Below are 27963 nucleotides of genomic sequence, written 5' to 3'. Positions count from 1 at the left end.
AGGCTAGCGCCTTCTTCAGGCGCAACCCTGCCGTTGAGCCAGCCATTGCCTCCCTCATTTTGGCTCCTGATGAGGCCTTGAGGCCGGATGCCAGATGTCCCCGACCACAGTGCAGGGTCACAGACGACCTTCTTTCGAAGGCCTATGATGCGGCAGCACGTATGGGTCGTATTGGGAACTCCCTCTCCCATCTACTGCTGAGCCTGTCAACCTCTCTGCAACAGGCTCAAGTGGATCCTTCACTGCAGAGTCTAAGCGATGCCTCTTTACAGGCATTCGCTTTCATGTCGAGAGAGTTAGGACGGACAATGTCCACTCTTGTCCAGACTCGCCGCCAGGTTTGGCTTGCTCAGTCGCCCCTGTCTGAATCATGTAGGAAGGTTCTTCGTGCTGTGCCAGTGGAACCAGGGGATCTTTTTGGCCCAGCTGCCTTGGAAGCACTGGAGAGGGCGGCCCAGGCCACGCAGACCAGGCAGCGGCTTTCTGGCCTTTGCAGAAGAGTCTCCACTCCTAGCAGGTCTAGGGGCCCCGCTGCTGTTCCCCGGCAGCACTCTCAGCCACCTGCTGGTGGCCTACGGAGGTCTCAGCGGCCTGCTCAGCGGCTTGCTCAGCAACCTGCTGAAGGGTTTCGGGCCCCTGAGCGCCTGCCGTCTTGGCAGCCTCGTGCGCCGCAGCCTATCCGCCGTCCCCCCAGAGCCTCCGGAGGCCGGGGGGGCAGGCGCTAGGGGTGCGGGGCCGGCCGTCGGATGTTTTTCCCATCAGCAGCTCAGTTACTGGGCTGCCTGTACTTCAGACCCGTGGGTGGTTTCCACCTTGACCCGGGGGTACGAATTGCAGTTCCGACGCCGGCCCCTAGCCTTCGGCCGGGTCAATATGACTGTCGTCAGCGACCCGGCGAAGGCCTTAGCTCTAAGTCAGGAGTTGTCTGCCCTCCTGGCCAAGGGCGCAATCGAACCAGTGGACCCTCTGCTACGTCCCGGGGGGCTCTACTCAAGGTACTTTCTTGTGGCGAAGAAAGATGGCGGATTCCGTCCCATTCTCGACCTGAGGGGACTCAACAGGTTCCTGAAGGTTCTGCCTTTTCATATGCTGACTGTGTCAGACACGCTTCGTGTGGTTGCCAGGGGAGAGTGGTTCACCACTGTCGACCTGAGGGACGCATACTTCCATGTCCCAATTGCATTGCACCACCGGCACTTCCTCAGGTTTGCCTTCCGCGGACAGCATTTTCAGTTCAGGGTACTTCCCTTTGGTCTCTCCCTTTCCCCGAGAGTTTTCACCAGGGTTGTAGCAGCAGCTCTGGCACCCCTGCAGAAGCAGGGCATGAAGGTCCTGCCGTATTTGGACGACTGGCTGGTATGCGCACCGTCCCGACCCCAGGTGGCTCAGGATACAGCCCGGCTAATTATGCACGTGGGCCGGCTGGGCCTGAACGTGAATTTTCAAAAAAGCGGCCTGGACCCATCCCAACGGGTCATATACTTGGGGATGGTTCTGGACTCGGTAGCCATGATGGCCTCTCTGGCACCTCGGCGTGTGGACGATATCCTCCTCCGCCTTCCCCTCTTCAGGGTTGGCAGGATGGTGCCGTTTATTCAGTTCCTCCGGCTCTTGGGAAAGCTGACCGCTGCTTCGTCTGTCGTTCCCTTGGGCTTGCTGTCTCTGCGCCCTCTTCAAATGTGGCTGAACAACCTCCACTTGGACCCGAAGTGGCACGGTTACCGGAAGGTCAGGGTGTCTCAGCGGTGCCTCCTCTCTCTGTCCCCATGGGGACAGAGGGAGTTTCTGTCTATGGGCATACCGATGGGAACTATTCCATCCCGCCGGGAGGTGGTCACAACCGACGCCTGCCTCTCGGGCTGGGGCGCGGTGTGGCAGGGCAGGACTGTCCAGGGTCGGTGGCCGGCCCAGCACCACATGCACATCAATGCACTGGAGCTCCAAGCTGTGCAACTGGCACTCGTTCACTTTCTGCCTCAACTGGAAGGCAAACATGTGCTTGTTCGATCGGACAACAGGTCCACAGTTGCCCAGATCAACCACCAGGGGGGCACCCGGTCTGCACAACTACTCCGGCTATCTCGGAGCCTGTTGACTTGGGCATATCCCCGCCTGGCCAGTTTGCGAGCAGTCTTCATTCCGGGGGAACAGAACCAGGTCGCAGATTTTCTGTCGCGACAAAAGCCCCCACCGGGGGAGTGGCAGCTCCACCCGCAGGTGGTGGAGATGATATGGGGTCTTTTTGGCAGGGCGGAAGTGGACCTCTTCGCCTCGGCGGAGTCGGCACATTGCCCCCTCTGGTTCTCCTGGATGGAGGTGACCAGCCCCCTCGGCCAGGACGCTTTGGCTCACGATTGGCCGCAGAGACCACTGTATGCTTTCCCGCCACTGCCCCTGATTCTTCCTACGCTCCAGCGGGTGCTTTTGCAGGGCCACAGACTCCTTCTGGTGGCCCCCTTTTGGCCAGGGAGACTCTGGTTTCCACTGCTGCGCAGCCTCTGCTGCAGCTCCCCATGGCGCCTCCCCTGCAGGAAGGACCTCCTTTCGCAGCGGCGGGGTCAGATTTGGCATCCGGATCCCGGTCGCCTCCAGCTCTGGGTTTGGCCGCTTCAGGGCCCGACCCTCTACTGAGGGAATGTACTGCGGGAGTCAGGGGTACTATTCTGAACGCCAGGGCCCCATCTACCCGGGTTCAGTATGAGAACAGGTGGAAGCTGTTCTCTGACTGGTGCAGGGATAAGACAGAAGACCCAGTGCGTTGCTCTGTGGCGACTGTTCTTGAGTTTCTGCAGTCTCTGCTGGATCGTGGTCGTTCTCATTCCACTTTGAGAGTCTATACAGCTGCTATTTCTTCCAGACATGAAATGGTCGAGGGTTCTACAGTAGGGTGCCACAGACTGGTGTCCCTCTTCCTTAAAGGGACACTGAGGCTGCGTCCTCCAAGGACCCTGAGGGCTCCAGCATGGGACTTGCCCCTGGTGCTGGAGGCCATGCGGTCACCTCCCTTTGAGCCTCTGACCCAAGTGGAGCTGAAATGGCTTTCTATGAAGGCTACTTTTCTGCTCGCCATTACCTCCGCGAAGAGGGTCGGGGAGTTACATGCCCTGTCAGTGGCTGATACCTGCCTGCGATGGAACCCTGATGGTTCAGGTGTGGTCCTGTGGCCGAATGTGGCGTTCCTGCCCAAGGTGCTTTCACGTACGCATCTCAACCAGCCTATTCAGCTTGCACGCTTTGGCTCCCTGTCTGAGGAGGGTAGGTCGGAGCTGCTATGCCCGGTCCGGGCACTAGAAGCTTATGTTGCTGCTACGGCTAGTATACGGCGGTCGGAGCAGCTGTTTGTGTGTCATAGTGGCCCTAACAGAGGTTGTGCACTTTCCAAACAGAGGCTGTCCCACTGGGTTGTCGATGCCATCATGCAAGCCTTTAAGGCCAGTGGCTGCCCCCCGCCATCCGGGGTGAGGTGCCACTCCACCAGAAGTGTCTCTACATCATGGGCGGCGCTGAGAGGGGTGCCCTTGTAGTCAATCTGTGCTGCGGCATCATGGACGTCGCCTGGCACATTTGCGCGGTTTTATCGTGTCAACGTCGCTGCTCCCCATCCGATGGATGTTATCCTACGTCCGAGCTCTACTGTCTCTGATGAGTGAGGTGGGTGTCGGATTCTTTGTGACCTTGTTGGTATGAGTCATCCAGTGCTTTAAGCACCGCCTCTGGCGGTCAGTAAGGATGAAATAGAACGAAAGTTACGAATGTAACTACGGTTCTATGAATCCTGGATGACCGCCAGAGCGTCCAGTCACTCAGAATCCTTGTGTTCTCGCGAGAAGATTCTGGGAACTGAGCCTCCGATGACACCGGAAGTTATAGCCTTCCCGGTGTCACGGGGAGGGTCACAAGTGACTATGTTGATATTAGGTACTCGAAATGCGCATGCGCGAGGTGGAGATATCCAGTGCTTTAAGCACCGCTTCTGGCGGTCATCCAGGATTCATAGAACCGTAGTTGCATTCGTAACTTTCGTTTTTAGTAGTGTTTTAAAGTGCTCAACAGACTGTGCAGCTCTAACCTGGAAAGGTAGGCTGTTCCACAGGTTGGGTGCCGACACTTTAGGTGACAGGACCTGAAACCAAGTCCACACCTACATCTGTGTGCTTTTTTGTTTGTCATTTCTATGTTTTAAGACAATGTATACTTGTATATGTATATTCTAAAATGTAATATTTTAATCAAATGTATACCTGAAATTAAAACAAAGAAAAAAATAATTTGTTTATTCTAAACAAATAATAATGGTCAATTAAAGGGCTCGTTTGTGACTTTGAAGAGAACAAATACTTGCTTACCAAGTCTGTACTATACCTCAGTATGGAGACGAGAGTCAAGGAAGGCAGCTAGTCTGTCATATAAGGGGCTAGAATTACTTCTCGTAATTTTTATTTATTTATTTATTTATGTGAATATTAGCATTTTGGCTCAATATCTTCCAAGTCATGTGACCTAATGACTGCTGATTGATTGATTGCAGGACCATAGTACTACACTACCTAGTCAGGTCACACCTCTTTTTATTCAATTTTAATACTTCCCATATTTTTTTATATTTTTTTAAAATGTAAATATTAGCATTTTAGCTCAATAAAAATGTCCCATACAGCTTGGATAAGAATTAACATTAAAAATAAGTGCACGTGCATTTGTCTGTGCTACTTTTTTTATAAACACACAAGCCTTTAGAATGACCTGGTTTCCTGCTAGGTCATTAAATGTGGTTAGTCGAAGAACAACCTGTCTGTATGCGAGTACAAGTGTACAACCACGCTCATGTAAAAAATGTTTAGGTTTTTGTAGCCTGAGAATACGCTTCTATCCTCAAACAGGCAGATGATGATGCTATCGATCAGAAAGTGGGACCAATGATGCCAGCGGAGACAAAAGTCTCACCTCATTAAAATCTACATCAGCTTAATTCTAATATCTTAATCACATGCTGTTAAACTGGGAAACTGTCACTTTGCAAAACACTAACACTTTCTGTAACACCAATCTGCCTGACAGTGGCTGGATATATTCACTGCACTCATACACACATTTACAGCTGTATACAAAGGTTGTGCAAAAGTTAAAAACAAAATGAAGTAAAAATATGTTGGTTGCATGTATAGGCCATTCAGTAATCTATCCTTCCTTACACTATGGTGCTAAAAATTCAAGTCAAAATGTATTTCTATGGCACATTTTAAAACAACCTTGGATGAACAAAGTTCTGCACAAACAATACAAATATACAAAATGAGAGTGTATTCTGTCACCGGTCCCAAACCTGGAAAATAAGTGATGTCAGAAGGTGCATTGATCAGAAAATCTATGATAAATCGACAATACCACTGTGGTGACCCTCAATGAGAGCGACTGATAAAACTGTCCATTAAAGATCATTATTTTGAAAGAAAAACACAAAAATTAATATCTATATAATACAAAATTGTGAAAATATATTGACTTTTAATGTGTCGATCAGGATCAGGATCAGGATCAGGATTCCCATAGCCCTTTACAACAAACCCACAGGCTTTACAAAATAAAACTGTTACAGAAACACAACCTTAAAAACAGACGGTAAAAACAAGAGTGGACTCAAAGAATAAAAATGAGTAAAAACAGTGACATAAAGTATATGGACAAAAGTGATCATGATCCTTACGCCAGCAGAGACTGTAATGACGTATTCAAATAAATATACAATACTTGGAGTTGCTCTTCCTTTTGCAGATGTAACAGCTTCCACACTTCTTAGAAGACTTCCCTGAAGTTTTTCTACTGTACATACATTTGAAAATATGTTGTAAAATATTTACACATGCACACAAATATGTGATTATATTACATATATTACATTTTGCATCATATTTTTTACTGGCCGTACACATAAGTGAACACACATGTTCCCATATAAACGTAAATGTACACTTTATGTATAAGGTCCATATTGTTTGGTTGAACCGAAAATGAGCACTGTAGGCTGGAATTTTTTTCGTCTGAAAAAAATAATAAAATTGTAATCCCTGCAACACATGACACACATGTTTCAACAGTGTTTATGGTGTTGTCATAGATAACACTATAAGTGAACAGTTATAAAGCTATATAGATAAGAAAAGAATATTCTGTACTTCCACTTTGAAAGATATGCTTTCATGTCAATTAATGAAAAAAATAATAATAATAATGTTGAACTTGGCCTGTAAGTAATTCTGTAAAGAAAAGAATATTAGATATTACATTTAGTGATGATGAAAACATGCCAGATGTACTCCACTTATGTTCCCTTTTCAAATATCAAACACAACTCATTAAGTGCATTAAACTTAAGTTTATTAAGTTTATAACATCAGGTAAGGGCATGGTTTATTGATGATGATAAAATAAATAATAATACATACCAAAGATACATGCCACATGTCAAACAGAATAAAAAATAACAAACAGAACCATAATGTGTTTTCATGAAGAACATCGCAGATATGAGGCAAAAATTCCCAAATGCTTTAATTCTCCCAGAAATAGAAAATGAAATAAGAAAAAAAAATCCCTCCAAGCAAATCATTCCAGTCTCCCTTTTTTCTTGCTTTTCCCCATCACTGCACATCTGCATGTATCAGTTACCATGACAAAACAATAATTCTGTCAAATTATTTGAATTGATTATCTCTTAATGAATGACCCCCTTTTATAATCTGTTTATGACAAAGTACTTCTTTTTGAAGACTTGCATAAGCAAAAAAAAGCATGGTTTGATTGTGTACTTATCTGACTGGTAGGGGGGCGTGACGCCCAGAGGAACCATATAAAGCAAAGTGTCAGACTCGGAGAAGTCAAGAGTGCAGGCCTTCGACACATCAGCTGCAAACTACTGAGACAAAACTACAGCCATGACCTCCATCATGCATCACCAGGACGACACCACAGGTACATCTGATTATAAAAGAATTCCATATTGCATACATTTCTCTTTAATAATATCATGTTTTGTGGATGAGGATCATGACTATGGTTTGCACATATGTCAACTTTGCATTTTTTTTTTTTTCTTTCCCTGCAGTGCTTAAGAACTCCAAGTCGAGTCAGAACCTCCACCATTTCACAGATGTGCATGGTCTGCCTTGCATCGAGAAGATCGTGAGTTCAGTGGAGGAAATGCCTGAGCCCATCAGCACCAACATCACTGGCACCATCCCACAGTGGATCAACGGGAGCTTCTTGAGAAATGGACCGGGAAAGTTTGAGATTGGAAATCACAGGTGAGTGCTACCCTTCTCCAAATCATTGACCTAAGAGTATTTTATTTTGACATCTATTTATTGAGTTTCAACTGTTTTGAAGAAGTAATGAGGCTATAAATACACTAGAGTGGCAGGAATAATCAGACACCACAGGTGAGACTAATAAGACACAGGTGAAAACAGATCAGAAGACGGGACAGGAAACACAACTCAAGAAGGTACGCACAAAATAAAACAAGAAATGAGGAACAGAACGAAACAAAACAACACACATTTATGGAAATAAATCAAAGGTCTGTGTTAGGATCGTGACAATATTTGCAAAAGCCAGTGATACGATACATTTAGACAACAAATAGACCTCAATTGGATCTTCCTGGCTAAATAAAGGATAAATGAGGATAAAGAGATGATTTAGAATTATTGGTGACACCTCAAAGTTGAAGGGGAAGATTCCCTCTGAAAAGCCTTAGCCATGACTCGTTCCTCCCCACTGTCTGCATTCTCACCAGGTTCAACCACTGGTTTGACGGCATGGCTCTCCTCCACCAGTTCAAAATATGCAACAGTCAGGTGACGTACAAAAGCCGTTTCCTGTCCAGTGACAGCTACCAGGCCAACAAGGAGGGCAACCGCATAGCAGTGTCCGAGTTTGGGACGGTCAACATGCCAGACCCGTGTAAAAACTTCTTCCTGCGCTTCCTGTCGAGATTTGAAATTCCAAGTGAGTTTCTCGTAAATCTTTTTATGCATTAATGAAAAAGTTTTGTTGTTGTGCTTGTGCTGTGTTGTTAACCTCTACGTCGACATGCCTCCTCCTTTTCCAGAGCCCTCAGATAATGCCAATGTGAGCGTTGTGACCTACAAAGGGGATTATTATGTCAGCACGGAAACCAACATTATGCACAAGGTGGATCCTGAGACGCTGGAGACAATTGGAAAGGTAACGTAAAAAAACACAATCTGTCCAAGAATGACATATTTGGTCATAAAAGTAAGTTTTATAAAGTATGTATAATTACCTTTGTGATAAAAAAGAAGGGCATTTCAGGGACATGTGTATTACATTTTCCAATCTTTCCCAAGCTCCTCAAATTAGACATTTTGGAATTTTTCTTTACCTTCTTTAGTAATGTATTGTTGTTCTTTCTCAGTAGTAATTAATGCTTTAATAAAACTACAATCAAAACAGTCTGATGACAACCTTGTCAGATCACATTTTATTCCAGTACAGTAGTTTGGAAATAATGTTTCTGTTTATAGATGACATTTAAACATTTTTTTATACATGACGTTAGTCTTACATTTAACTTGAAACCTGCAGGAACTCAGCAATTATCATCTAATAAGTAACATCAACACCTAGATCTACTCTTTATACTCATACGGTATTTGTTCCTGTTAGGTGAACTGGAGCAAATTCATTGCTGTGAATGGAGCCACTGCACATCCTCACACTGAGCCTGATGGAACAACATACAACATGGGAAATTCCTACACTGTCAAAGGTTTGTTATGAGTCGTCACCTCAAAGTTTCCAGCGCCACTTTCCAATTTCAAGCTGCTCCTCCGAGCCTCATGAATGTGTGTCAACAGGAGCGTACTACAACATCATCCGTGTGCCTCCAACCAAGAAAAAGGCAGAGGAGACACTGGAGGGAGCCACTGTGCTGTGTTCCATTCCCTCAGTGGACAAGAGTAAACCTTCATACTACCACAGCTTTGGTGAGTCAAATAAATACCAAATATGTCAAATAATAAAATGAAAATATGATGTGATTGCAGAATTTCTTCCACTTGTTTGTGTAGGGCCAGGCCTAGCCTTTATGTTGCCCTAAGCTGAATTGGATTTCCCCCCCGTCCCACCACTTTATAGTAACCATTGCTTGACTATATTGCATTAATTACAGTTGTGTTATTTACAACAAACCAGTTTCACTCTTGTTTTTAAACCTTTAGAGGGCAGTACAATCAAGGTTATTTTGCGTTTCCGTTAGCAATAGTACCTACCAAGGTACTTTTTAGTATCTGCTCTGGCGAGGTTCCAACGAGCTGAGTCGAGGGCCGTGTGTGTGAGGATCGGCATCACAAACCCTGTTACTGTATTTCAGTTCAGTGACGGAGAGTTTGCTCTGCTCATGGAGGAAGTACTGAACACATTTTTTTAATGAACTGATTGTAATGATTTAGATACACTGAAAACATCTGCTTTAAAAGTCCCTAGTCACTAGTTTGTTACTGCTTTTGTGATGGAAAACCAACCAAACCGTGTAGAGGCGAGAGCTGGGAAAATGTAGTGGAGACACTGCAAAAGTGTGGTGATACTGAACTTGAATTAAACTAATTAAATAAACCAAAAAATAAACCAAAAACTAAACCAGTTCAATGACTTTGGTTTTTAAAATTTAGAACATATGTGCAAATGTGCACTAAATGAGCAACTCCAAAATAAAACAAAATAACTGAAGCTCAACATAAAAATATCTACATTTCTTTAAGATGGTAAAATGTTTTGGTTTTTTTCTCAGCACACTGATCCCTGGTGATCAGGAAGCCCAAAACAGCCACATGCTTCTGCCTTTGGCACATTATATACAATGTGGTTCTGTACATGTTTTAATTAAGAAAATCAAGAAAAAACTGTTATAAAACTGTTATAAAATAATATATAAATTCTCGCCCCTGTCCAGCCATGTCTGAGAACTATGTGGTGTTTATCGAGCAGCCCATTAAGATGGACCTGGTAAAGATTGTAACGGGGAAGATGAAGGGGAAAAGCATCAGTGATGGCTTTTCCTGGGACCCAACCCTCAACACCATCTTCCACTTGATTCACAAGAAGACGGGAAAGGTAAAGCTCAAACTCTGGACCTGGACTTCTCTATAATACAGTTCTTGAGGTTTGGGTGTAGGTTTCATTCCTCTGTTCACTCCTGTGTTTCAGGTCAGCGCCGTCAAGTATTTGGCCAAACCAATGGCAACCTTCCACCAGATCAACGCGTACGAGGAGGACGGCTTCTTGATCCTGGACATGTGCGCTTCAGACGATGGACAGGTCATCGCTAACTACAACATCCAGAACCTGCGGAAGTCTGGAGAGGCACTTGATGAGGTTAGCAGGTTAAGTTGAGCTCCACATTTCACACTTTAATGACTTTCCTACCAAAACCTTGGTTTAAAGTACATTTAAAAAGCTTATGTTAAAGCTATGACAACCAAACAATTTGTATGTTATACATTTATATAAATGGGTTGTATATGCAATTTCTTCCACCAAAAAGCCCCTCATAAATCTGGACCTTTATTGGCAAGTTTAAAAATATGAAATGAATTACTGCCATATATTTTCCCTATAGCATAATTAATCCATTTAAATATGCATTTATTAATATTTTTAATTGTCCAATCAGCTATAATTCAGAAAAGCTTTATTATCTCTTTTGTGCATACAACATGAAGCACTGCTATGCTTTAGGGCAGGGTTTCTCACTCCTGGTGCTGAGGAGCCACTGTCCTGCATGTTTTAGATGTTTTCCCTGCTCAAACACACCTGATTCAAATGGTCAGCTCGTGAGAAAGCTCTGCTGAAGCCATTTGTTTTAATCAGGTGTGCTGGAGCAGGGAAACACCTAAAACATACAGGACAGTGTCACTCCTAGGACCAGGAGTGACAAACACTGCATTAGGAGTTAGTCCCTTGAACTGCATGCTGCTGCGTGTGAGTGATGCGACTCACTGAATGTGAGTTTACTGAAAATACTCATGCTTCCTCAGGTGTACAACACCATATGCAGAGCGTTCCCACGGCGCTTCGTGCTACCCCTGAAGGTGAACCATCATACACCCAATTACCAGAACCTGAACACCCGCAAACACAGCATGGCCACTTGTATCAGAACTGAGAGGAACAAGGTAAAGACACCAAACATGACTGACGTGTATCTGCATACACACACACACACACACACTGGTTTACATGACTTCAGCGAACATTGCATCGACTTACATTTCCTGGAGACTTACTCTAACCTTAATTACTACTGACCTAATCCTAACCCTGACCCTAACCTCAGCCTAACCTTGTGTCTTCACCTGTCCCCATAAGGAAGACAAGTCCTCATAATGTGACTGTGTAAACAGATTTAGGTCCCCACAACATAAGTAATACTTGTACACACACACACACACACACACACAGTTGTGCCAGGCCCATCAGGGGAAAAGGTGCCAACTCCCACTGATAGCACAAAAGAACATAAAGTTCCTTCAAGGCCGTGGCTTGATAAAATTCTATCACCCACAGAAAGGATATGAAGTGTTGTAAACACAGTTTTGTGTGTATACTGTACATCTTACTGTACATTTTTTCCATATGATAGTATAGTTTCTCACTTCACACACGAATGAACGTAAAATAAGATTATAAAGTTAAACTGCACATGCAATAATCCACACATTTTATTCCGTTTCCTATTTAACACTTATACATCATGTCATGTTTAGTTGTTTGATTCATAAAATATAAGAATATATTGACAAATAGTCAAATTTAAGAAGCCGAAACCGAGTTATTATTGAGTTATTTATTTTATTCATTAATCGCTCAATTGATCAAAAATACTTGGTAATTAATTCAGAAGTTGAGTATAATTGATTGTTGCAGCCGTATAATAAAACATGATTTAAAAACTGTATACCTTATAACAGAATAATTTTTGATGCACACAATTTTTTTTCTTAAGAAGAATTAGAAGTTTTTTTTTTGTTTTTTTTTAAATCTGTCATTTTTGTCATTACTTTATCTTATTATCTGCTTTGGTTTACTGTTTACTGTGCCAAGTTATATTCATTTACTGGCACCATAAACAGGTGCTTCGCTCAGGGAAACACGGATGGTGGTTGGTGGTTATTATTTTTATTGGCTTATCTCAACCTTTCTTGCCGTTATCACATTAACAACCAAACCAACGACACCTGCACATCCTTACAACTTAAATTTAAAAAATGAACTGTACTACTGTGACAGCCTTTGTTCCCCATGGCTCATTTGCCATTTTGCTTTTTTTGTTCCCTGGGTGCAGGTGGTGTGTACCCACGAGGACCTTCACGGGGATGAGCTTCATGAGTACGGTGGTTTGGAGTTCCCTCAGATCAACTACGGTCAATACAACACCCGCCCCTACCGCTACTTCTATGGCTGTGGCTTCAGGCACCTGGTAGGAGACACGCTCATCAAGATGGACCTGCACGGGAAACACATGAAGGTGAGTTCCTGCTGTAAGATAATGACAAAGTTGTCTTTTAATATTGCATGTAATCTTTAACATAAGTTAGTCGTGCAAATTGTTCTCTCTGTTGTGGAAAAATAGAGAAATCCTGCACTTGGGATGAATCGCTATATGATTGTCTTGCGGTATATTGATTATCACAGAATCATCGTACTGTGATCGGTATCGTGGGCCGTGTATTACGTATTGTGAGATTCCCTGCTGTGACTCCCACCCCTAATGCAAATACATTTCCATAAAATTCATATTTAATCTTACTATCAATATTATCACAACCAGAATGAAAATGCTCATAATTTGCTTGAAAATGTAAGACCTTCTGAATGAATTGAAATTGTGTTTTATTTTTCTTCAGGTGTGGGAAAAACCTGGTCTCTATCCCTCTGAGCCAATCTTCGTACCTTCCCCTTATGCCACAGAGGAGGACGACGGTGTCATCCTGTCTGTCGTCATCACTCCAAACAAGGTGAGTCAGATTAAACTTGGACAGACAGATTATTTCTCTGTACCAGAAACAATTAAAAAGCATTGTCACCCTACCCACTTATTTTGGCATGTGAAATCATTGTACTGTACTTAAGATGTACTTTACATTATTTCTATCACCTTTTACTTCACTACCTTTCCCCTAACTATCTAAAATCAGAAGAAGAAGAGTTGATCGTGGTCTGTATTTAGTCTTGATGTGCTGCTTTACACTACAGTTTTCGTACCACAACCTTCCAGTTGAAAGACAACTCGCCCGACCACTGAGCCACCATGGCACCTCACTTTTTTAATACTTTTACTTTTAGTTCTAAACTTAAGTACATTTTATATCAGAAAATGACTTTTGATACTTAAGTACACTAAATGTCATATACTTTAAGACTTTAAGTATATTAAAGTGACTTCAACTTCTACCAGTCATTTTATGATAAGACCTTTACTAAAGTATTCCTTTAAGGTATTTTATAGTAGACTGAAATACATTTCATGCTTTTGTCACAGATGACTCTAGCATATTTTATTTTATTTTTTTTAAATCAGCATTGATACAGGAGGAAGTAACTGTACTGTACCGATGACTATAAACTACTTTGTTTACAGGTTGTTTTTGAATGACAAATACTAAATACATACTGTTTATAGTGTTGCGTCAGTATAGAATATCACTTGAAATGCACACTGCTGGTGACTGGAAATCTTAGACACTAATCTGTTATTATTCTTTCAAGGACAAGAGTACATTCCTCCTGGTTTTGGATGCCAAGACGTTTGAGGAGCTGGGCCGAGCTTCAGTTCCTGTCAACATCCCCTATGGTTTCCACGGGACATTCAAGGCTTCTGCGTAGAGACATGAGAGGATGAGAGATGATGGAAACTCTTCGGAGCTCACACATTCATGCAAAGTGAATATATTGTTTCGTTAATAAGTTTTGCTTGTCTACTTTGTAGCTTTTTTACATGTAGTTTGGCATAGTTTGCTTGGACGGAAATCAAAAATGTAAAAAAAAAAAAAATGTTTGTAGATATAATGTTTTATACTGATGTTGCACTGTGTCACATATTTACACTTACTTACTTAGCAGATGCTTTTGTCCAAAAGTGAGTTCCCACTGAGGAGAAACACTGAGCACAGTGAGACCTTGATGCGTAAGAGTACAAAGTCTGCTCAGTAAATCAACGTGTAGAGGATCTTGTAGCTTGGATCTTAGTGTTGTAGTTTGTATTTTCCGTGTGGTGGCAAAACAAAATGCACTACATGTGCTCATCTTCAAAAGGTGTGTGATTCAATTAGTTTTTTCCCACCACACGGAAACTACAAACTAGAACAGCCTGTGACTGAAGACAAGCAATTGTGACTAAACCAGACACAGCACTACACTATTTAAAGGTCTCGTGTGTAAGAATTGCCATCTAATGGTGAGACTGTGAACTGCAACAAATGCACTATTCCACTGGTCACCCCAACCTTTCCATTGGGAAACACACTAGAACACACTGGAAAGGATGTTGTTGATTTGTATTTTAAGCTCCCATTTCAAAATGTGACTAGTTTGAACACTGAGGCTACCATAGAATGATGGTCTGGCTCTTGCCCAAAGTACATGTAAAGGGCTTATTCTAATGCTACAAAAATCCAACGCCGTATTTCACAGTTATACATTTACACTACACTATACACTTTATTCTATAAAGTCCTCGATAAGAATCGAAGAAAACAGTAGCTGATAATTCATGTCAACAAGAGTAAGAGCTGCATCCACCACATGAGACTGGATTGCACAAAGTTGCTAAAATGGCAATCGATGCACTGGAGCTGGTTCATAAAGGAGACAGGAGAAACAGAGTGGATAACCCTTGACATAAGCCGGGTCACAGGGCCTGGGCCTCAGCAGTTTGCTGGATGGTGTTAATCAGTTGTGGGTCTTGGGGCAGGCAGATTAGAGTGAGCTGCTTTGGTAGATTGGTAGAAAAATTCCCAACATCTATACATGAGGTCAATGTGGAGTTAAAGGACTCTGCAGTATCACTGACCTCACTGAAAAAAAAAGTGAAGGAGGAGCAGACGCAATCACTAAGGTGGAGAAGGTGCAATTTAAACTAATGTGTGTACATACATATAAAACAAGTCCCAGAGGAATAAGCTATGTGAATTTAAACCATCAATTATAAATGGCTTAATGAAAATGTAAGTTTCTTAACTGACATTCATTAAAACTGTAAATATTCTCTGATCTTTTGTGCATTTGTCTCCTCCTTGTGAATCTGTCCACAATCAGTCTTTTCTTTTGTATTGTCAACATTAATGGAACATTTAAGCCCTAATTACATAAACTTTAAACTATAACACTGACTCCACAATCATTATCAAAATGTTTCACAGTTTGGATAGTCACAAACTTGGTGTGTGGACCAACTGTGCCCTCTGCTGGCCACACACTGAACATGACGTTGTTAGGCATTAGTCCTACTCACCTATTTTGATAGGGATATCTTCTTCCATCCGTTTTCCAAAATAACTTTGTGCACACATCATCATTTTCAAAAAAGTTTCAGTTTTTTATACTTTTTATAAACTGAAACTTTTTTGAAAAGGACTCATTATAAGCATATATTATATGCTTATAATAAATATATATATATATATGTATATATTATAAATATGCTGTTGAGAGACATCATAACTACGCCAAGCCTGTGGTCGGGCGGAAGGGTAGGAAGAAGGAGAAAACCATACAAAACAGGTGACGCCGGCGGTGATCCAGGAGTTTTACAGACACGCGAGGGTGATGGTGATGCTATGGATGCGGCCTTCACCATGCAAGAAATGAGAAGGGCTATAGAAACAAACCTGGGTTAACTGCTGGGAAAGATAAAACGTGTTACATAATGTTAAAGCGCTTAGGAGTTCAGGCACAAAGCAAACTATTAGGAATATATAATAAAGTATGGGAAGAGAGAAGACTGCCAGATAGTTGGAAAGAAGCAGTTATTATACCGTTAGTAAAACAAGGAAAAGACCCAACAAATCCAGCAAGTTATAGAACAATTGCGTTAACATCGCATACTGGGAAAATAATGGAAAGGATCATCACAAAGAGAACGACCTTCTTTATAGAAAGTAAAGGATTGTTATCACCTTACCAAAGTGGATTCAGGAAGGGGAGGGGAACAATAGATCCAGTAATCTGTCTTGAAACAGAAGTTAGTAAAGCTCAAGTAAATATAATCCGTCCTAGCAGTGTTCCTTGATGTAGAGAAAGTGTATGATATGGTATGGAAGGAAGGATTAATGATAAAGTTATACAATATATATTTATAAAATGGGCATATCAGGAAGAACTTTCAATTGGAATAAAAAAAACATTTTGTTTGATAGATATATTCATATACAGACTGGAACAACACTTTCTACAAGATGCAATGTTGATAACGGAACTCCTCAGGGCAGTGTGATCAGACCTTTATTGTTTTCTATAATGATTAATGATGTTTTTTTCTGAAATCAGGTATGATACTGGAAAGTCATTCTTTGCAGAGGAGGGGGCCTTATAGAAAAAGGGGGAAAAGTTGAATAGCAATTTAAGGGAAAGTACAGGAAGCAGTTCAAGTGGGTGAACAGTGGTCATACTCTCGGAGATTTAGGTTTTCTGTGGCGAAAACTAATATAATGGTGTTTACTGGAAAGAAGAGGGACTGAAGTGCAAATATATGCGAAATTATATTTCAATATTTGGGGGTTGTATTTGACTCAATGCTAACACGGAGTGATCATATAAATAAAATAGACAAACGGTGTAAGTTGGTTTTAATGGGAGTAAGTAGTTGTGCTCTGAAGAATATATATACTTCCACTATGGAAGTGTAGTATACTGATTTGCAGCAAAAAAATAAATAAGGAAACTAATAGTGAGACAAAATCAAGCACTGAAGTTATGCTGTTGGGCTAAGATACATGCAGATAGCAATGAGTTATTGGGCTAGTCTACAAGGCCATAAGGAAGAAGATCACCCAGCTGCGAAAGACCTTAGAAGGTCACTGAAGCAGGACAGGATTATGGAGGTTACTCAGTAAAGCAGAAGCAAAAACTCTCATGGTTGAATGGCAAAAGCAGTGGGATGCAGAAAACGAAAGGACGTCATCTATACAAAATAAAGTCAAAAGTGGGAGGATTGGAAATAATAATAAGAAACTCCAGAGAGCAAGTAGTGATAACAAGATTGAGATTAGGGCATACAGGGTTAAACAGTGCAATGCACCTTATAGGGAAGCATGTGTCAGGATTATGTGACTGTAATTTAGGAGAGGAAACAGCTGAACATGTCATCTGCCACTGTCAGAAGTATGGAGCGAACAGTACGGAGCTCAGACTACAAACTAATGTCTATGCGCCTGTGCATCACATAACTGTCTGTTTCCCGCCCATCTACGGCAGACACGGTCGGTCCTCCTCAGACAACCAGAGAGCCCAGCGTCCCCTCGTGGGAAGATGGATAAACTCAACAATAAACTATCAAAACTTGACAAACTCAAAACATGAAAATAACATATCAGACATAACAATCAGGCAAAAGCACGTACTGTACAGAGACAAACAAAGACACAGATTGGAATTCCAAGTCACGACCTAATTACTGAAAAAAGTTTCCCAGTGCCTCACATTGACAAACTGTTGTTGTTCCCTCGTTCCCAACAGTCTAATTCAGCATGTATTTTATTGTTTTTTTTATCAATACTGCACAAAAAACTGACTCTGTTCACCATGTTATTTTATACGTTTTCACCAGAATTCAAAAGCCATGAGCAGACAACACACTGACATTTTTTTTATACGCTGTATCATTTGTCAGAAGCTGAAAACCTTGTAAAACAATAAAAATCAGAGACCGCACTCAGACAGTGCACTCCACCACTCAGTTCCCCACAATATCAATATTTCAATTTCAACCACAGTAACATAGACCTATATAATGTACAGTTGTACAATTTTTATTTTCAAAGCAATACTGACGTGTTAACTCCCTTTTTTTTTTTTTTTTTTTTTTTCAATAAACAAAATCCTGATTCCACACCCACATTTGGATCACCACTAAAATCACACAAACACACAAGACAAACAAATGCAGAGTAAAAACACAACCACATAGTGAATGTTTAAGACCCTATTCATAAAATAAGAAAATGTGTGTGATTGCATTCTACATACTTCAGTCCAAACATGTATTGGAACTCAAAAAGAGCTTAAAAATAAAACAAATATCACGACCACATAAGCAACTTGGAGATCCTTTGATATCCATTTGGTATTGGGCTGGTTCATTTATGATGGTAGGCAGCAAAAGGTGAAGATGTCTTCAAAGGCAGTTAGGTGTGTGTGTGGGGGTTATTTTTTGTGCACTTTGTATTTATGCAGATCAGAGTTGTCACCATGTCACTCAAGTCTTGTCACACTTGATGGGGCGGCGATAGAAGCACACAGGCAGCTATTGTGACGGCTGGATATTCCTGAGAACGCTCAGGGAAGGAAGTCGCTGTTGTGCCTTCTTAATCAAGCACTTTTTGTCCATGTGAGGTCCTCAGAAATGTGGGTGCACAGAAACCTTAAAGTTCCTGTGAAAAAATGTCCTAAGAAAACAGTGAATTTGTTTCCTTGTGTCTGTGGCATTGTTAATGATAATTAAGGCCTACATTTTGGACAATCACATTTAAGACATTGAAGGATCTGCTGACACCACGGAAAAAAACAAATATCTTTGTCTGTACACAAGGAAAAAAATAAGTATGCATGTAAAGACTTGTAATGAATTACAAACAGGAAAGAAGAAGAACTACACTTCTGCTGGTCACAGCCCATCCCTCATGTTGTGTGTGTAAGGAGACTCCACAGAGACAGAAGCAGCACGGGCCACATGGCAGCAGGAGCCTCACTTGCATTAGAACACCGCTTGATCCTTTCTGGAGACAGAGAGAGAAAGAGAGAGGGAGAGATGAAGCTTAGGGTTGAGTCATTTACCACATTCTACATGGAGAGCAGCTGGAAAGCCTGTTCATACTTTAACAAGGGTCCACCCCAGTCTAGCTTTCCATGAGTGGAAATAGGAATCACCCTCGCCCTTGTGTTTTCTTGTATTCTTTGAGCGCTGACTTATACATGTGGGGTTACTAGTGGATGTCCTTATAAGCTCAAGCACGTGTCCATGGTTACCATCTTCTTCGCTGTCTCTTTTGGAAGGAACTCCAGGAAATGGGTGGATGATGCATTTTAGGTCAAACCCTAGTGGACCTCTGTGCGAAGCAGACAAGGAGCGTATGACCTGGTCCTTAGTATCAGCTGAACCTAATTTATCGGATCCATTTATAGTCAGAGCTCTGAATGTCCAAGGCCATGGTACATTACTTCAATGGAGACAGTGGAACCGGTAGGCAGTAGTAAAGTGTGCTGATTAAATGCCACCACCAGCACCAGCTGTCAGGTACGGCCACCATGAAGGGGGAGCCTCCATATAACTCTAATTACTCAGGGGGCAGGAACTTGGATTTCCAACTCAGAGCAACCACACATACCCTGAGTTAGGATTTCAAGATGGCTGCCACCATACAAACATTGTTTGTTTTATACCATTAATATCACTGATTTATTCAGGTTACGGTAGCTCAACCTCTGTGTTCAATCTGTCAAAATGACGGACAGGCTTCAGATTTGGAAAAAAAAAAAAGATCCGTTAATGACAGAGAATTCTCGGTTAACACGACACCTGGTCAGGTCTACAGACACATGCGTGATTGTCAGGTAACTTTATGCATGATGGCTATCAGGTGAAGAGAAGTTCAGCAAATAAGATTAAATGTTTTACTGAAACAAATTACCTACCATAGCTTTAATTAATTAATGTAAATTGATTTACAGATGATCAAGGAAGATTTGAAAACGAAAGATCAACAGCTACAAGTTCCTTAAGTTAAATTAAGGAATTAAGGAAAGGATAAAGGAATTCGAATTCAACAGCTATATTTTGTTAGTTGTTTTTTTGTTTTTTGTTTTTTTTTACACTCATGAAATGACTTTGCACCAATTACTTAAAGGGGACATAGTATACCCTATTTCTCCAAGTTAACCTAGTACCCTGGTGTCCTAATGAACCATAGCAGTTCAATCACCCTGCCAAAACAACCCTTTTCAGAACACTCCATTTAGTAGTATCTCTTTAGGTCCACCTTAAAAAAAAAGGCAAAACGAAATTTAAGGGACAGGAAATGACATCAGACACAGAGGCTACTGGGAGCTAAAAGCAATTAGCATTTGGAAAAGTGATCATTTGCAGGCTCTAGCAGGCACATTGCCGTCATATTTAACATGTATCCACTGGACAGATAAATCCTCTGAGGCTGGAAATTTGTGTAGAACTGCGAGACAACAATTCCAGGAATTTAGCACATTGTGACGTCCCAATGAGTACGGAAGACAACATCGCGTGTTTTATCTCCTGTACTTAGGACCACAAAAACATGAGTGAGTCATTTTTTTCACACTTCACACTTTTTCACAATCATAGGGCCTCCAGAGTCCCAAATATAAGGATTGTAATGTTTAAAAAGTTGATTTTGCATAATATGTCCCCTTTAACAAGCAAAAGGAATACTTATACTTTACTTATAGTTCAAGCGCCTTTAAACCTTTCAAGCTAAGGGAAATGGTCAGTGAATTGTAAATGCTCGGCCTCTTTGACGAATGAAACTCAGATAAAGGATTATCTGGACTCAAGCCAGGAGTTTGTTGACTTTAATGCACTTTTTATTCACTAGTCATACATTTTTGCTGGACCGCACTGTGAGGGAGTCAGAGTTTTTCAATGATTTTAAGTGACCAGTCTACTGCACTTACTGTATCAAGTAGAACCACCCTATGTGGGATGTATGTAGGATGTACATACAGCACATGCATGCTTATACATATACAGTACATGTAGGCAACAGGCCAGAAAACAGTGACTCACTACATTATACTGTAATTCTGTATTCCAGCCAAACACATCAGCCCAGCCAGAATAACATTATGTGCATAATTAGATCAGGACAGGAACTGCAGTACATCCTGAATATTAAGTTTGCTTTTCTGTACACTGATGCTTCAAGATGCATCTTTTAAAGTGGAAACATTCTCTCCAGCACATCAGTAGATTGCTAGCTGTTTTTAAAAGAAGCCCATGTGAATGTGAACAACTATTTTGCCACACCTGCTCCGACCTATAGTCCAACTGATACACAGGTGAAGTTGTTCCACATGTGGTATACTGTGCTTAACATACTGTGCTTAAAGGTGCATTATGTAAGAAATATAAAGCAACTGGCCATACAATCCTCCTTAATATGTCACAGAGACTCAGGAATAATGTTCATATAACAAACTGAACTCACCAACAACAACAGTGCAGCCAAAATATTTGCATTAAAAAAATATATTTTTAGTCTTGAAAGGCACCTTCAAATATAATGCATTATTATTATTATTATTATTATTATTATTATTATTATTATTATCATTATTATTATTATTATTATTATTGTTATTATTAATAACAATAATATTAAATAATAATAACTGCAGAGCAACCACAGGTTGCCAGTTACGTCAGAAAACAAACCTAAAAGACCTTGGTATTTTGAATGTTAATGTAGTAACCGTTTTTGTCCACATTCTTACATATGGCACCTTTAACTGTAAATGTTATTGTTATTAATTTGAGCCGGCTCAATGGGCTTCTATGACAAGTCAAAAATGAATGAAGCACAACATGCTGTGCTGTTCCTGCTTCTCTGTTCAGGAATGCAAGTAAATCACTATACTATTTACTATTTGACGTCTTAATCTCTTAAACAGTTAATTTGAAAATTAATGGATAACAATAATAATTATATTTTAGCATTAAAAATATAATTTCGGTGAAAGTGCTTCTACATACTGGTGTATTAACTGGTTAATTGATGGTTTGTGCTGTTAATTTAACAGCAGATGTTTAGATGTGTAATGCATTCACAATAGTCGCATGACTCGGACTCTATGAACTGCCATTTTGGCAGCCTACGATTCCGCAAAAATGAACAAGGCTGGTGCTGAATGACTTTAAATCACAGAGATCGACTGATAAATGCCAAAACTTGATGGACGGAATATTTCTTATCTTTATAATGCCCCGGTGTGCTTTTTTTACGATTTTGGAAACAGCCAGACGAGACATTATTCCAGACCTGCAAATTCCTGACATCTTCAACTATACCAGGGGTGTCAGCTACCGGAGCTCCAGAGGATGCATATAGGGATGCATATTATTTTTTGATCAGCAGGAATACGGTGTATGTATCCGTATTTCATCCTATCACAGCAGAACAAATCTGAACTATCACTTTAACATGAAACACTGCAGACGTTGCATGCTGTATGTAAACTTAACCTTTTCCTTTTTTTATAGAGTAGTTGATGGTGATGTTCTTATCCTCCAACCGATTCTTTCGTTTCAGGGTGCAGTTGTAGCTCGTGATGTTGCCGGCATTCTGCTGAGCATGGTCTGCGATAATAAACTTGCACGTGTGGTCAGAGCGATTAGCCAGTGAATACCCAGTCGAGGTCTTGAACTCGCAGAAAAAGGATGGAGAGCCTGAACAGTTTGGATACTTGCACTCCAACCTTCAATGGATAAAAAAAGTCATGTTACAATTAACTGAATGTGGAAAGGGTTAGATGTGTGTGTTATGAATCAGTTAACTGGATGCTTGAACCTGAGACTTTCATTCTTGGTGATGCAAGCCGTAAAAAGGCCAAAATCCCCTTGTTTTTTGGCAGATGATGAACCTGCAATAAAATGGCACACAGTTACAAACCATATTATAATGTGTTCAGCATTTGTAAGATCCACATCTATAAACCATGCATAGAAGTTGATTCCATGGCAAAGTAAAAGTAGAACTTGCATGTACATAGCTTCAGCTGTTTTAATTATATTTAAAAGCCAAGATGCATTGTGGAGCCCATGCTCTGTTTAACTCTTAAGGCCTTTGCACACTGGACAGGACACATTGCAGATATACAGAATGAATGTCCTCATAGTTTAGATATGAATTATGATGCACCCTCCCATACACATCAAGTGCGATCCAGACATACAAATAAAGTTTGAAGGCGAGGTTTAAAAAAAAAAAACGCTCACGGCCTGTAACCAGACAGCAGCTCAGAGCAAACGACAGTGAAAACTGTCCCCCCATGTACCTGATATACTGCACTTTACATAGGCTACATTGCTCCTACACACTACACACTTTCACAGCTGAGTAAGATATACTGTTTTACAATGGTATTTATATGTATGTAACTTTGTATCAACCACATATGAGTTAAAAAATCGATATTATATTTTTTATTGTATTTTTTGCAATCTTCTTTTTTTTTCACCTGAGCAGTATCCGACCTTTACATCTCACATGTCTCTGTATACGATACACAGGACGAATCGTGAGTGAATCGGACGACCAATTAAAAGTCACGGACTGATGGAGAGGGTCTGACAGCAGCAGGAGGGAGATTTTAAAATCGCACAATCCTCATTAATGAATGTGTCATTTTTCTGCCATGGGTTTGCAATGAATTGATTATCAAAATAAGGAACAAAATCTTTCTTATTTTATGGAACTCTAGTCCCTGTCTCAGAACAGTATATCTTCTGACAGCAGGTAAGCCTCTGTGGGTAATAACCTGATCACAATAGCATCTGATTCAGCATTTCATCCATGTATAAAGAGATTTATTTATTTTATTTTTATTTATTTTTTTATTAAAGTACATGGAAGTTTACAAAAATAAAGCAGTAAAAGTGGACATGAAATGAAAAGGTAAAGATTATTAAGTGATTTGATCCATTTAAATGGATTAAAACTGCTGTAATATGATGTTTTTACATACTTTATGCAGAACACCCAACTGACAATCATTGTTAAGAATGGTTGTCAGTACTAACTTATTCTACCTAATGTCATTCAAAGGCCACACCCACTAACAAACTGATTATTGATTGGCACTGAGCTTGCAGTGGGTGTGGTGTTGACATCAGAGAGCACCATTGCTTCAAACGTTAATGAATGAAATTTACTCTGTTTTATAATTCACATACATTTGATTACTTCCACTATGGATTTGTGAGCATGTCAATCATTCACCATTCTTAACCTTGAGGTCGCTGTCAAGATGAAAATCATCTTTGAATCAATCACTTTTCTTTATCACAGCTTTTTTATATTTTCATTTCATGCTCATTTCAGCTCACATGCATTCATTCATTTGTACCATGTCAGTAGACAGGTATCATGGTCAAGAAAATTGAATTACAATTATGACCAAATTTGCTCCAGCCGATCAGTAAGCAACAAGAGTGTAAGGACTGGGAGTGAATGATGGCCATGCACGAGCAGTAATTGAATCCAGTCTTTCAAATCTACTGATGTGTTCTCCTGATTGATAAGACTGTTCCAGAAGCAGCCGAAGCCACAAAAATGCTTTTAATGTCCTTGTGAGTCAGGAAGCTAGAGCTTTAACCACCAACTGCAGCTCGTATTCACCACCATGAATGACATTATACATTATTACATTTCTTAATCATTATGTTCCTTGAAAGATAAAATCAGCTTCTCTAGCATTTGACTTACCTGTGAAGAAGAGGAGAAGAGACAGTGTGATGTACATTTTCCAGATCCAACTAAAACATGTGACAGATAAAAATCAACAAGGTACATTCACTAAGGAGAAAACAACATCAACATTCAAATATTTCTCTTTTTTTTCCATTATGACAAAAGTAACACATTTCTTTATCTTAAGTGACTAGAGCAAAACACATCATGTTGAAAACATAGTTAACACTTTTCAGTACAGAAGAATAGTCTGAAGACAAAAACATTAAACCATTCAAAGAGAATAAACACAAGAATTTTATTTTATACTTTCTTTTACAGTCTACTAATTGTGTGCCACATGTAAAAGCTTAAACTTAGTGTGCACCTACTATGACTGTGTAAAAACAGGTCTGTACAGTTATTCAAATAAATGTTAAAGTGAAATATATACCGTGAGTGTCTTACCGTTATTCTGCCTTTTTTTTTGCCCTTATCTTCTCTCGAACATGCAACAGCTGAGGACAGAAATCATCAGATTGAGTGTAATGGGTTGGGCTGGGCATTAGGAGAGAGGCAGCTGAAGTAGAGTTTGGTGGGAGGGTTGGGTGGTGGATGGCTTTAAAGTGATAGTTCATGTTTTGTGTGGCTGTGTGACATTATTTAGCACTGATTTCACTGCGTGCACTGCCAGGACAAAAAATTAATAAATCAAAAATCTAATAGACTCACTGAAAACGTGGCTGCCAGATTTCGCCACTTTACAAAAGGCACATTTCATAAAACCTACAACTGTTTACTTCGAAAACATCTATAACAAATGTTAATCACTTACTCTCACCACGAGGTGACCTTTTCTGACTAGGAAATCACTCACTCCCTGCAACAAAGTCAATTAAGAAAATCAATGGTTATACATCAAGGCACATGAGAGTTATTAATCCCCTGTTGCCTTCATTGTTTTTCATGAGTTTGTTCAGATTGAACAAAAGTGACACAAATTAACCAAACAGGGCAGAGTCACATCCCAGCTCATGTGGAGGATAAAGCAGTAGAAGAATGACAGTCATTTTGGTTAAAAACAATCTTTATTTCTACTTTTGATACTGCACGATGTTATTCTAAATGAAGCACACTCACATTTGGTTCACTCTGTATTCTAACTGATTGTTATGTTAATTATTTTTTCTATGTTTGTATTTGAGTTACCAGGCCTAAAGTCCAGTCGTCCCTCCCGGTTTGGCCAAAAGACGTGGATGATAACAAAGTTGTTTTTCTAAATACAGAGGTCCTGAAATTCAATCAAACCAAGACCTGAAATAGCAAACGGGTTTTGTGTTTGTATTGAATAGTTTATAATTATGTGTATTTAGTTTACACTATCATTTTAAAGTGTTCTGATCAGTCCATATATACAGTATGTATGTCCCTCCTTTGTCGGGTCAATTTGTTGAGTTAGTTCTGTTTAGATGACATCTTTTTTTGCAACCAGGTTCTAATTATTTGCACATTTTGTATGTATTAGTAATTTTGAATTTTCTTGGATAGTAAATCATGTGTTCCTTCTTTCTTTGACTGTTGACCTTTTTTGAGATTACATTGTCATACCTCTGCTCTCAGCCCTAAGACCTGGGTCATACTTTGTGTGTATTCAATAGTGTATACACTGTTCTGTTCAAATGAAGAGCAAAGAAGAAGACCATGAGATGAGGTCCACCAGTTACTAAACATAGACTACCCATTGCTCAAAGGATACAAGGACATATAAATGGGGGAAGTATCCACTACTGGAGATTGAGTTTACATGTGCAGAGGACGTTGGTGCCGTTTTTTATTAGGTAAGTCTTTTGTTAAGTGTATAAAATAATTGTTTTCTTGTGTCCCTGCTGGCACCCTCCATGTTTTTGACTACTTCCTGGCACCAGAGGCTTACACAGCGACCTCAGCGCCTCATGTGTTAGTGCCTCTTACATCCATTATCTACCGCTTTATCCTCCACCAGAGGGTTGCGGGGGGTGCTGTGCCTATCTCAGCTGACATTAGGGCGATAGGCGAGGTACACCCTGGACAGTTCGCCAGTCCATCACAGGGACACATATAGAGACAAACAACCATTCACTCTCACTCTCACACCTATGGTGAATTTAGAGTGACCAATTCACCTAATCCCCAAACCTGCATGTTTGTGGACTGTGGGAAACCCACGCACACCCAGGGAGAACACGCAAACTCCTTGCAGAAAGGCCCTTGTTCCGGAACAGGGTTGCTCGAACCCAGGAACCCGGGTCTTCTTGCCGCAAAGGCGAGATCGCTAACCACTACACCAACCGTGGGCCCGTGTGCCTCTTACAACCAAACAAAAAACTTTCACTTTTAACAGTTAACATCTTTGTTGTTTTGAAATGATCCCATGCAGTCTTGACATTTCACTACTAGCGAAATGCCACTTCCTGTTTAAGATATTTTCTTCCAGCATCAAGCCAGCTGTCCAATATTAATTATTCCCAGCACACACAATAGAGGCTTTATGCAAGAAACTTGTTTTTAGCTTGTGCTGTGTTCTCAATGCACAGTGTTTTTTGTCTGATAAATCATTTATAACTTTTCACATATGAAATGTGAGTCCTAGTCATTAGTGCATTAGGACTAATGGATATGAGCTCAATTATACATATCATTTCCTGGAATTTTCCCTACAGAGAAATTGGTTAACAACCACACATTGAAAAGACGAAAATTACACTTGACTGTAACAAAAAGCTTCTCTGATATCATCTGGAAGACGTCGCTTGATTAACAGTGTACCTGCAAAAACAATAAACACATGAACGCACAGTGATGGCCAGAAATCTGCAGATTTTGTGACAGTTATTGATCAGATAAATAGAAAATATTACTCCAACAATGCTTTATTTTTTTGTCAGTGATCTGCAGCATCAGTCAGAGATCCTCCTCCCTGAAGCTTATGTCGTTGGCCATGTTTGTCTGTCTGTTAAAAAGCAGCATAACTGTGGTGATTAAAAAAAAGTAGGTCAAAGATTTTTGCTGTTCTTGCAGACAGTCATTTAAAACCTAGATCAAACTGAGAAAAAATAAAATTAGACTTGAAGGTACAATATGTATTTATGGGTTTATATAACCCAAAATCCACTTTTTTGGAGGGAGGGAGTGAGCAGAGCAGCAGGTCTTTGTTGTAAATTTCAGCCTCTCCTCTAGATGGCACTATAAACTACTTATTTCCCCTTTAATA

At 40.7% G+C, this 27963-nt stretch overlaps 2 protein-coding genes across 2 annotated transcripts; one reads left to right on the top strand and one right to left on the bottom strand.

Annotated features, from left to right (window-relative positions):
* Positions 1-6932: 6932 nt before the first annotated feature.
* LOC310925003 (carotenoid-cleaving dioxygenase, mitochondrial-like) lies at positions 6933-13905 on the top strand (the record flags this gene model as incomplete). Its single annotated transcript, XM_083886870.1, has 12 exons — positions 6933-6969; positions 7103-7301; positions 7796-8007; positions 8111-8226; positions 8689-8791; positions 8880-9008; positions 9974-10134; positions 10228-10395; positions 11058-11195; positions 12365-12547; positions 12927-13037; positions 13789-13905. The coding sequence occupies 12 exons, from the start codon at positions 6933-6935 to the stop codon at positions 13903-13905; spliced, it is 1674 nt and encodes a 557-aa protein (XP_083742996.1).
* A 3910-nt stretch (positions 13906-17815) lies between these two features.
* On the bottom strand, positions 17816-25249 carry LOC310924430 (uncharacterized protein). The gene is made up of 5 exons (XM_083886158.1): positions 25182-25249; positions 24750-24799; positions 22833-22905; positions 22508-22740; positions 17816-19013 (listed from the first exon to the last, which is right to left on the bottom strand). Exons 2-5 carry the CDS (start codon positions 24784-24786, stop codon positions 18916-18918), a joined length of 441 nt encoding a protein of 146 aa, XP_083742284.1. The 5' UTR covers positions 24787-24799; positions 25182-25249; the 3' UTR covers positions 17816-18915.
* Positions 25250-27963: the final 2714 nt, after the last annotated feature.

The sequence above is a fragment of the Microchirus variegatus genome (assembly GCF_963457635.1).
Source record: "Microchirus variegatus genome assembly, chromosome: 3".
Taxonomy (NCBI): Eukaryota; Metazoa; Chordata; class Actinopteri; order Pleuronectiformes; family Soleidae; genus Microchirus; species Microchirus variegatus.
The sequence above is the reverse complement of the archived record's forward strand: the minus strand, read 5'-3'. Positions and strand labels throughout refer to the sequence as shown.